General features: G+C 37.4%; 1 protein-coding gene across 1 annotated transcript; it reads right to left on the bottom strand.

Moving 5' to 3' along the window:
* Window positions 1–8,377: 8,377 nt before the first annotated feature.
* Window positions 8,378–10,215, bottom strand: LOC132191486 (cytochrome P450 89A2-like). Its single transcript, XM_059606525.1, has one exon. The coding sequence runs from the start codon at window positions 10,134–10,136 to the stop codon at window positions 8,580–8,582; it is 1,557 nt and encodes a 518-aa protein (XP_059462508.1). The 5' UTR covers window positions 10,137–10,215; the 3' UTR covers window positions 8,378–8,579.
* Window positions 10,216–12,798: the final 2,583 nt, after the last annotated feature.

The following is a 12,798-nucleotide window of genomic DNA, read 5'->3' as shown; positions in this document are numbered from 1 at the left end:
AGCCATTAGTATATCGTGTGGGTGCGAGAGGAGCATGTACAGGCGGATCTGAGCTTAAAACTATACAAAACCTTGCAAATATATATATATATCCTGAACAGATTAGATCCAAGCAGGGAAGCACAAAGTTGATCAAGTAGGGAAAAAGAGTAAAAGACTTTAGTTAGGCCCCCTACAAACCAAGATCCATGGACAAAGACAAACAAACTTGCATCACAAGTGCATTTTAGAGTACCTCCATACTTGTAGTACATATTTACATGCATAGATGGAGTTAGAAAGCAACTAAAGAACAAAAAAGCAAACCCTGGGACCAAATTTTTATGATCAAAGATAAATAAATAAATAAAATGGTTTGGATCTGTATATAATACAACTTTCAGACTAACTTCTAGACCTGGAATAGCTAGAGAAAACTAGACTAACTTTCACCACTCAACTTGAACTCTCTTTTCCCTAAGAGCCTCCCAAGTATCATAACTAACATATACTCCTTTCCTAGAAGCAGTCCATATGAGTTTATCAGAAAATCCCAAACTGATTTCAGCAAGTCGAGTTTGAATATCCACGAAAGACATCAAAGAGAAATTACAAAGGAAAAAAAAAAAAAAACATATCAGAGAGAAATTACCAAATCAATGAAGGTTTTTTTTTTTTAAGAGAATCAGATTTTGCTCTCAAAGTCAAGGTTCTTTTTCCATCTCCAGGCAACAAATTTCGTTAACAGCTGAACAAGCATGAGATTATGTCATTGCATTTCAGGTGAGCAAGCATGAGAGACACTGATCATCGAGGACACCAACACCAACACCAACATCATCAACAAACAACTCTGCCACAACCAGGCCAAGAACATGGCAACCATCGTTGCACAGCATCTTAGAGATCTGATGACTAGGCCACAGCCAGGCCAAGCCAGGCCAGCCAGGAACATGGCAACACCTATTCAATTTATCCATCCTGGCTACTACACATGACCTCTTAAACCTTTTTTTTTTTTTTCCTATTTCAGAGATCTGGGTAATGCATAAATTGTGTATAGCAGAGAAATACATTCTAGCATAAATCTAATGCAATTCGAATCAACCATGTCTAGTCAGCAATTATAGGAGCAAAATTAGAAAGTATTCAAACTCATTGATAATGCAAATGAGAAATCTGACCAAAAACTATCTTTCTCGAGCATGAACAAACACAGCCTCAACCAACGAAAAAAGAAGTAAAAATCCAAACCCAATAATATTAAAAAAACAGAAATCTAAACCCTAAATACACATAAATCTAATACACTATTCTAGCACCCAATACACATAAATCAAAAAGCCCTAGATTTTGAATGTGGAGGAGAGAGAGGGATTACTTACCACCGGTGGAGGAGACAGAGAGCCTTCGGCTTCGCAGGAGTGAGAGAGAGACAGGAGCTTCGCCGGTGGCTGTAGACGTCGCCAGAGTGAGACAGACAGTGGACAGAACCTTGCGACGAACGGACAGCTTCGCCGGTGGCTGAAGAACTCGCCGGAGGAGAGAGAGGGTGAGTGCGGGAGGGAGAGCGAGGGAGTGAGAGAGGATTTCCGGTGGCCGAAGAACTCGCCGGAGGAGAGAGAGGGTGAGCATGGGAGGGAGAGCAAGGGAGTGAGAGGGGATTTCCGGTGGCCGATGAACTCGCCGGAGGAGAGAGGGTGAGCGCAGGAGGGAGAGGGAGGGAGCGAGAGAGGATTTTTAGATTTCTGAAAATTTAATTTTTTAGAGAGGTTTGATTTGGTTTAAAAAAAAAAAATTAAATTAAATGATACGTAGGGAAGAAGTTGGGTTTGTGTTGTGTCCATATCAAACCTCTTTATATATATATTCCCCAACGAAAACCAAAGCCTGAACCACGTTAACTGCTTTTAATGCGATTGCACTGCCATATATATATATATATATATATATGAAATAATATCTTTTTTGTGTTTAAAATTTTAAATATATATAAAAATTTAGATATGGTGTTGCTATTATTATATTATAATAGAAACGAATCATTTTGATTTTTTTTTAATTGTTTTATTTTAAAAAATGTTAGTGGTTATTATAGTTACTAACCACTAACGGCTGGTTAACAGTTAATGAATTTTGCTAATTGCTTAGGCAGTTACGGTTAGAGGTTTTAACTAATAACCGCTAATCGTAACCGTCTTTTTACCTCTACTGAAAATTGCCAGAACTATAAATAAATAAAATTGTGAGAGTGAAAATTAATTTTTAAGGGATTATCTCATAAAAAAATACTCTTAGGTTTTTGCGAGAATGATGAGCTTAGCTACTTTCGCTTATCTAGTAACACGACAATTGGACCAAACGTTGATTCTCATGACGTTTCAATCACCACAATGTCCGATTTTTTTTTAAAAAAAAAGTACCAGAACTAATAAAAAAAGGTAATTAGGCTACAACATAAGAAAAATGCTAGATTTTCTCTTCTAATTTTTCTCTTATTATTTTTCTTATTTTTCAAAATTATCATTAAATTTGTGGGTCATATGAATCTCACACATACACCCCACAAATCCAACTTTCTTTGAACCATTAGAATCGCAACATAATGCTACAAACAACTTTCTTTACTTTTATTTTTTATTTAAAAAAAACAGATGAATTTCTCCCTCCTTTTTTTTTTTTTTTTTGTCTTTTATATATAAAGTAAAACTAATTTCTTCACATTAACATTAATCAATTCTTATTACTAATCCTGAAAAACAAAAATCAGAAGAAAAAAAAAAGGCGGAGCAACACTCCACCTGTTGAAGACCAATATAGCAATCTCGCCCCCTTTGAACTTGGGGCAAGAATTATCTTATCTCCAGCATGGGGCAGGATGGAAGGTACAGAAGATATAAAAATTCATATAATGGTCACATGAGGTTCTACATCAAGGACTCATACATCTGATAGGATTAGAGGTATTTTTCGTAATACACCTACAAAGGCTCCTGTATATATTGACCTCACTGAAAAGGTCCCTGCTGTAACTCAACCTTCACGTGCAGGGCCTAAAACTGGAGGTGGTGGAACTGGACAGAAAACTATGGGTGGTGGACCTAGATGGGCTAAAATTAGGGGGGGAGGGGGATTTGCAGTTCGAGGTGGTTGAGGCAGAAGTTTCGCAGTGAGAGGAGGTGGAGGCAGAAGTGGTGCAGGCAAAGGTGGTGTATGCATTAGTGTTGCAGGTAGAAGTGGTGCAGGCAGAGGTGGTGTAGGCATTAGTGTTGCAGGCAGAAGTGGTATAGCTACACCTACTAGTGCTACAACTGCAGGTACTGGTGCTGCAGCAAAGTCTGATACTATTGCAAAGTTGAAAGAAAAACGCATTGCAACAACAGTAGAAAAAAGGTATTAAAATTATGGAAGCCAAAAGAAAACGGCTCAATCCACAATGGAAGCCCTAAAGTCATGGACAATTAGCCTTATGTGTTTTTTGTTGTTTTGATATGTTACATTTTTTGTTAAATTGTTAGTGTCTCTGGAAATTGGTAATGTGTATGGATAACAATATATGTGATTTTCATTTGTAATATGTATGGATAACAATATATGTGGTTAGATGTTGGTAATGTATATGGATAACAATATATGTGGTTGGAAGTTGGTAAAGTTTATGGATAAGTTTTTACTTGGTTGGAAGTAGGTTGGAAATATGGACATATTTTTATGGAAATTGTGAATGTGTTGCAGGCTTAGTTACTTGCTGCAGATTTTTTTTTGTTTACAATGTGAAGGTACATAGTTTTTACCTGGTTGGAAGTAGGTTGGAAATATTGACATGTTTTTTTATGGAAATTGTGAATGTGTTGCAGGCTTAGTTACTTGCTGCAAATGTTTTTTTTTTTACAATGTCAAGGTACATAGTTTTTACCTGGATGGAAGTAGGTTGGAAATATGAACATATTTTTTATGAAAATTGTGAATGTGTTGCAGGATTAGTTACTTGCTGCAGATTTTTTTTTGTTTATGATGTGAAGGTACATAGTTTTTACCTGGTTGGAAGTAGGTTGGAAATATAGACATATTATTTATGAAAATTGTGAATGTGTTGCAGGCTTAGTTACTTGCTGTAGATTTTTTTTTGTTTATGATGTGAAGATACATAGTTTTTACCTGGATGGAAGTAGGTTGGAAATATGGACATATTTTTTATGGAAATTGTGAATGTGTTGTAGACTTAGTTACTTGCTGCAGATTTTTTTTTTTTTGTTTACGATATGAAGGTACATAGTTTTTACGTGGTTGGAAGTAGGTTGGAAATATTGACATATTTTTTATGGAAATTGTGAATGTGTTGTAGGCTTTGTTACTTGCTGCAGATTTTTTTTTGTTTACGATGTGAAGGTACTTAGTTTTTACCTGGTTAAAAGTAGGTTGGAAATATGGACATATTTTTTATGGAAATTGTGAATGTGTTGCTGGCTTAGTTACTTGCTGCAAATTTTTTTTCTTTTTCTTTTTGTTTATGATGTGAAGGTACTTAGATTGTAATTCATAAAATCGTTACAAAAGGGTATAGATTTACCTTGATTTCTTTTTTATGGTATAGGTTTTCCTTTTTGCTAATTTGCAAGTCGGTATTTGAATTATCAGGCACGAGCATTATAATTCTCTAGTAAATCGTCATTATATCACCCATTTAAATTATATGTGCGGAGGAGAATTTTGTAATAAGGTGCATCAATTGTAATGATAAATGTTTTTTTATAGGTAAAAAATCAAACTCAATATACCGAGTGACTTTATGGTCAAATGCATGGCATACACACAATTCATGTTTACATAAAACAGGAATTTACATTCATATAGCAACTAATAAATTCATTAAAAACTACATTACATTTTAGATAAGCTTCTAGAATTACACAACTCTACAACATACGACATTGTGCTCCCACAATTACATAAGTACAAAATACCACATTGTTCTCCCTAAACCCTAAACAAAGTAACTCATTATGCTCCCAAAATGACACAAACATAAAAAAACACAATATGATCTCAAACTTACACACACATCAGTTCAACTTCAAACGGTCAAGCTTGCATTCATACGGACCACTTGAGTGTATCCAAACAACAAAATGAAAATGACACTTAAACAAATTACCCAGGAACACGCTAGAATTGTTTGGTAATTCTTCTTAACTGCATGGAGTTTGATCTCCCCAATCTCTACTTCCTTTTGATACCGGGCAATTTCTTTATCCATTTCCACTTTCACACACAGATTTTCTCTCTCCATTTCTATCTTCACCTTACTGACTTCAACTTCAACCATGTTTTCACACCGTTTTTTTTCTGACAACAATTTTTTATGCTTTCGCCAGAACCAAGTTCCAACCCTTTTACATTTCGTACACAACTCAGGATCAATCCATTCAAAGTAACCACAATCTCGGTTGATCTGTAAAATAGTAAACAAATATTAATCACCAACCTAAACACATAAAATATTAGTTTATAATGACAAAAACAGTTAATGACATTCCCTCTTAATTAGGATTTTCACTCAAAATTAAACTAGTGAGTACATAATAGTTGGAACTTTAATTACAGTCTTATTTATATAACATAATGGTCAGAATTCATGTACAACAAATTTTACATTTAAAATAGCTAAAGGGTGAAATTTTTTCACAATCATTTTTTTTTTTCAACTACACTATCGAATATGATAAAATTCAATAGTGTAGTTGAAAAACCATTACACATAAAATTCGATAGCTAAATGGTTTTCTACCATTACACAAGCATCACGCCTAAACCATTACTCATAAAATTTTAAAATACATAAACCTTCTGGATGCTCTTATATATTGACAATAAAAGCTATGCGCGAGAAGTATGACATGTTCAAACCACTTATGTGCGTAGATTGAAAGCACTCTTCCCTACAAATTTCCCTAAACCCTAAACAAAGAACTAAACAAAGAACCCACAACCATAACCCTAAACCCTAATTATCAGTACTCAACCTAAACACATAACCAACAACAAAAATTAAAACCATAAACAAGAAATTAAAACAATAAATTATCAATACTTATCCTAAATCCTAAAGAACCCACAACGAAAATTACAACCCTAAACAAGAAATTATGTGTTTGAAGAACTTGCCCAAATTTTCGCAATACTCATCATAAACATAAAACGTGCCTTGTAATTTTCGCAACCCATAAACCTCCTCCCGAAATTGTGCTCTGTTTAAACTGTTTTTACAACCATCGGCCGCTCACAGTAGCAAAGCCTATGCGGTGAAGATGAAACTCCAGAAGTTGAGGTATACTCCATCGTTTCTCTCTCTCTTCACAATAAATCCAAATACAATAGAAAACAATTTTTTGTTAACAATAAATCAACATCACAGAGTTAGGGATAACCAAATAAAAAACCCCCTCACGAAAACCCCAATTTACCAAAAGCCTTAGTTTTCTACTACACAGTTCGGTGCAAATTTACGAATTCAAAAGGGCAAAAACTTACCTCGTCCTACACAAATGCGCAAAAGTTCAAACTTTGGGTGGTTCTCGAGTGGTTGTCGCGCAGGTTGTCGATGGGCTGTCGAGGAGGTGGGTTCTCCCTCTGTCGCGTCCCTTTCTCTCGTGGGTTAGCAGCTTCTTCACCCCGTGCGTGCTTCGGCTTTGACAGTGTGACTTATTTATTTGTTGTTTAAAGTAAGTAAAGCCTAAATGGTTGGGTTGGGTTGGGTTGGGCGTGGGTCAGCTGGGTTAGGGCGTGAGTGAGGGTGGTAATGTTGATGGGGGTATTTTCGGTACTAAAACGCGTAAAGTGATCACGTGCGTCGCACGTGATCTCTGTTCCGTCAATCAAAGCGGCTTTGATTGATGGAATGCCTGAATTGAAAAAAATTGAAACTTTAGGAAGGTGAATTGCAAAAATTGAAACTTTGGATGTTGAATTGCAAATCGCTGACAACTTTGGGGTGGAGGGGGTAAACTGTAATTTTTCCTTAATATTATATTTAACCTATGTAAGACACTAGGTAAAACTCACGCTTTGGTAAAAGTCAAGAGCTTATATACCTTTGATAAAACTCACCACTACTGCCGACCGCTTTTGTGGCTTTTCCCCGCCTCCTGACTACAATAGTCGGCGGGTGGTCCTGATGCGCCGGTCAATGGCTTCCACACATCGGGTCAGGCCGCCTTCCTTCGCCTTGTCCATCTCTAGTATTGCTATTCTGAGATTTTATTTGCTTTTCTTTTATTTTTCCTTGTAATTTTATGTTCATTGTGTTTCTATTTTCTAGCTAGTTCCTTGAACTAGTCGCTTTTTCATTTTTTGACAGAATTCTTCCTCTCTTTACCAACTACTGATGATCGGATTTGGTTTCTTCTACCTAGCATTGATGGTCGTAATGTTAACCTTGATGAGTTTTGTTCCGTTTACAGAATCTTGCCATATTTTTTAGCCTTATTGGCCGTTTCAGTTTGGTTGATGGGCTGGGTCATTCATTTGACCCATTCCCGACTACTCTTCTGAAGGTTCTTTCGACTTTGTTTTTTATTTTCTTGTAATCCCTTTCCCCTTCCCCACTTTGAATAGGAAAAAATAAAATAAAAAAGCTTATATACATTTAATAAAACTCACCCTTAAAGTAATGCCTTTTTTTTTTCTTTTTCTTTTTTTTGGATAAATGAAACCCCTCCAATTTTGACAACATACAACCAAACACAAAACTGCGGTTTCAACTCTGCAGAAACACTTTACACCCATCACTGCCATCAATCTAGCCTGCAGCACTATTCAAGTTCTGCAAAAAAAAAAAAAACACTCAGAATACCATATACAGACAACTCAAAACAGAATCAACCACAGCTACCACAAAGTTCTTCATTCTCCCTTGATCACTTAAACTCCCAATAGCAATAACAGGTGATCTAACCTCCCACTTCATTTGTAAAACAATTTTCTCCTCTTTAAGGATTTGATTTCCTTGTCTAACATTGTTTTTTTGCTTCCAAACAGTATAAATTGTAGTACTCCATCCGATTTGCATAAAATGGGCCTTCATTGATTTCATCTTCCACATCCTTAGTCCCCACCTCAGCACATCATCCCAGCCCGTATATATCTCATCAACCAAGCAAGTTTTTAAAATTGAGAAAGGCTACACACTCTCAAATACATACTTCTTGACATGGTACTATTACTAAAAGTAATGCATTTTTCACTGTAATTCCTTTTTACCTTTCAATATAAAAGATTATAGTCCTATGAAAACATTTCTTTAAATTAATTACATGGAAAAATTAATAAGAAGACATAGTAGAACAAGCAAAAAAATTCCCGCAATCTTGGTATTTATTTCCAAATACAAATGCATACAAACAAAGAACACTAAGACAATCCATCATAGGAAGGAGCCAACGAACTTATGGTAAAGCATAGGTCTGTTGAAAGAAAAACACATAGAGCCAGAGCCAGAGCCACACAAAGACACTCAGGCTTTCATTCCTTCATTTAATATAGCTGTAGAGTTTGATTCAAAGTTGACATTGACATCTTACCAAGAAAATCAACCAGACCATTCAAAACCTGGGAGATAGATGGGCCTTCAATGGGTACTTCATCACCACGGTGAACTCCTGCTTCTCTGACAAATCAACCTCATCTCCATCCACAGCTTTCCAATCAAAATTCCATACCAAATTGGCCACAAAATATTCCAAATGAAGCATGGCCAAGCCAACTCCTGGACAAATTCTCCTCCCTGCCCCAAAAGGCATCATCTTGATCTCTCTGCTTCCCGTTATATCAAAGACTTCCCCTCCACCACCACTCAGAAACCTTTCAGGCTTGAACGCCATGGGATCCTCCCACACCTTGGGGTCCCATCCCATATCCGCCACCAAGAAATTCAAACTGGCATTATTGGGCACCAAGTAGCCGTCCAAGACCACATCCTCCGTCACCGCATGTGGCAGCAAGAAATGCGCAGGTGGGTGCCGCCTTAAACCCTCCAAAACCACCGCCTTCAAATACGGCAACTTATGCAAATCCTCCTCCTTCACCTCCTTCTCTCCATCCCCCACAACGACCCCTTTAATCTCTGCCCAAACCCTCTCTTGGACGTGTGGGTATTTCACCAAATTCGCCATTATCCACTGCAACGCCGTGGATGTAGTGTCCGTGCCCGCGTCGAGAAACTCCGAGCACAAGCCAATCATTTCCCCGTCTTCAAGCTTCCTCTTCTCGTCCAGCAACTCCAAATCCAACAACGTGTCCACGTACGACACCACAAACTCATCATTTGTGTCTACGTCGTCCTCTTTTGCCTTGCTTGCCCTTTCCTGCTTCGCTCTCCTCCTCGCTTCTATCAAAGGCATCAGTACATCGTTCTGGGATCTCCGAAGCTTCCAAAACTCCTCCCAACGGTTACGGAATATTATCTTCCCAATCGTCGGCCAAAAATTGAGCATGTTAAAGCGGCTAAAGCCCAAAAGCAAGTGACGCTGCGCGTTTTCGATTTCCTTTATCTGGGTCTCGCTGAGCTTGTCCCCGAAACACATGAGTACCAACAAGCAAAACATGGCGTATCCGAAATGGTCAATCAGAACGACTGGATTAACGTTGCCGGACTCCGTCGTGGAGTGAGATATAAGGCGGTTGAGAAGGATGTCCAAAACCCACTTGCGGGCGCGAGAGTAGGACTTGACGCGCGAAGGGTTTAGGATCTCGGAGGTGAGGTTGCGGCGGAGGATGCGCCATGTGGGGCCGTAGAACCCGGTGGTGATGTTGTGCTGGTTGCAGGAGTGGATCTTACTGATGGGAAGGGCTGCGGGGCGGTTAGCGAATACGGCGCCGTTTTGGACGAGTGCTTTGTGGGCGAGGTCTCTGTTGGCCACGTAGATGGCCGGGTGCTTGCCCATTTGGAGCGTGAACATGGGCCCGTACCTGACGTGGAGGTTGCGGATGATAGGCTCGAGCTCGGAGGACTTGCGGAGCCATAGGATTCCGCCGAGGATGGGGACGGTGAAGGGTCCGGGAGGGAGCTGCTGGGTTTTGGAGCTTTTCTTGGCGACAATCAGACGGTTGAGTAGGACTGAAATGCAGAGGGAGATGAGGATGAGGAACCAGGCCTCCATGTTTCTAGTCTTATCTCTTATGATTAGAAAGGAGACCAAAAGTGAGTAATAGAATCAAAACAACCGGCCTTATATCGAATCCGGCGTAGGTGCGGTGGTTCAGAACGACCGCACCGAACGACCCAGTTTTAGGTTGTTTTGGGCAAGAAAAAAATAATATTTTTAAAATAATAATATGAAATTAATTAAATATTAAAAAATCAATAATTAAAAAACTAAAACTATTAAAAAAAAAAAACCTCAACTCACGTCATCTCCGTCTTCTTGTTGCTCCTCTTCTTCTCCAACTCGTTCATTTCTTTTATTTTCTCCTTTGCTTTTTTTGAGAGGGAGAAAGAGACCCAAAGACGGAGAGCACGAGAGGGAGAAGGAGAGAGACGGAGCTGTGAGAGAAATTGCAGAAAAATTTCTAATTTTGATTGCTGTTCTTGGCTGGATTTGGGTTAACCATTAACCATTAACGGCTTTTGAATGTGATTACACTGCCATATATATATATATGAAATAATATATTTTTTGCGTTTAAAATTTTAAATATATATAAAAATTTAGATATGATGTCGTATGTAGTATGCTGTTATTATATTACAATAAAAACGAATCATTTTGATTTTTTTTTTTAATTTTTAATTTTAAAAAAGGTTAGCGGTTATTGTAGTTACTAACCACTAACGACTGGTTAGCAGTTAACAAACGTAGTTAATGAATTTTGCTAACTGCCTAGGTAGTCACTGTTAGAGGTTTTAGCTAATAACCGCTAATCATAACCGCCGTTTTACCCCTGCTGAAAATTGCCAGAACTATAAATAAATAAAATCGTGAGAGTGAAAATTAATTTTTAAGGGATTATTTCATAAAAAAATATATATATACACTTAGATTTTTGCGAGAATGATGAGCTTATAGCTACTTCCGCTTATCTAGTAACACGACAGTTGGACCGAACATTGATTCTCATGACGTTTCAATCACCACAGTGTCCGATTTTTTTTAAAAAGTACCAGGACTAATAAAAAAAGGTAGTTAGGCTACAACATAAGAAAAATGCTAGATTTTCTCTTCTAATTTTTTTCTTATTATTTTTCTTATTTTTTCAAAATTATCATTAAATTTGTGGGTCATATGAATCTCACATATACACCCCACAAATCCAACTTTCTTTGAACCATTAGAAGCTCGCAACATAATGCTACAAACAACTTTCTTTACTTTTATTTTTTATTTTTTTAAAAATAGATGAATTTCCCCTTCCTTTTTTCTTTTCTTTTATATATAAAGTAAAACTAATTTCTTCACATTAACATTAATTAATTCTTATTACTAATCCTGAAAAACAAAAATGAGACAAAAAAAAAAAAAAAAAAAGGCGAAGCAACACCTCCACCTATTGAAGACCAATATAGCAATTTCGCCCCCTTTGAACTTGGGGCACGAATTATCTTACCTCCAGCGTGGGGCAAGATGGAAGGTACAGAAGATATAGAAATTCCTGTAATGGTTACAGGAGATCCAACATCAAGGACTCCTACATTTGATAGGATTAGAGGTATTTTTCGTAGTACACCTACAAGGGCTCCTGTACATATTGACCTCACTGAAGAGGTCCCTGCTGCAACTGAACCTTCACGTACAGGGCCTAAAACTAGAATTGGTAGAACTGGACGGAAAACTATGAGTGGTGGACCTAAAGGGGCTAAAATTAGGGGGGGCGCAGTTCGAGGTGGTGGAGGCAGAAGTTTTGCAGTGAGAGGTGGTGCAGGCAGAGGTGGTATAGGCATTAATGTTGCAGGAAGAAGTGGTGCAGGCAGAGGTGGTGTAGGCATTAGTGTTGCAGGCAGAAGTGGTATAGCTATACCTACTAGTGCTACAGCTGCAGGTACTGGTGCTGCAGCAAAGTCTGATACTATTGCAAAGTTGAAAGAAAAATGCATTGTAACAACAGTAGAAAAGGGTATTAAAATTATAGAAGCCAAGAGAAAACAGCTCAATCCACAATGGAAGCCCTAAAGTCATGGACAATTAGCCTTATGTGTTTTTTGTTGTTTTGATATGTTACATTTTTTGTTAAATTGTTAGTGTCTCTGGAAGTTGGTAATGTGTATGGATAACAATATATATGATTTTCATTTGTAATGTGTATGGATAACAATAGAAGTGGTTTGATGTTGGTAATGTGTATGGATAACAATATATGTGGTTGGAAGTTGGTAATGTGTATGGATAAGTTTTTACCTGGTTGGAAGTAGGTTGGAAATATAGACATATTTTTTATGGAAATTGTGAATGTATTGCAGGCTTAGTTACTTGCTGCAGATTTTTTTTCTTTACAATGTGAAGGTACATAGTTTTTACCTGGTTGGAAGTAGGTAGGAAATATGAACATATTTTTTTATGGAAATTGTGAATGTGTTACAGGCTTAGTTACTTACTGCAGATGTTTTTTTGTTTACGATGTGAAGGTATATAGTTTTTACCTGATTGAAAATAGGTTGGAAATATTGACATATTTTTTATGAAAATTGTGAATGTGCTGCAAGCTTAGTTACTTGCTGCAGATTTTTTTTTTTTGTTTATGATGTGAAGGTACATAGTTTTTACCTGGTTGAAAGTAGGTTGGAAATATGAACATATTTTTTTATGGAAATTGTGAATGTGTTGCACG

Source organism: Corylus avellana, chromosome ca1, assembly GCF_901000735.1.
Source record: "Corylus avellana chromosome ca1, CavTom2PMs-1.0".
Classification (NCBI taxonomy): Eukaryota; Viridiplantae; Streptophyta; class Magnoliopsida; order Fagales; family Betulaceae; genus Corylus; species Corylus avellana.
Note: the sequence above shows the minus strand (reverse complement) of the source record. Positions and strands in the feature narration are given on the sequence as shown.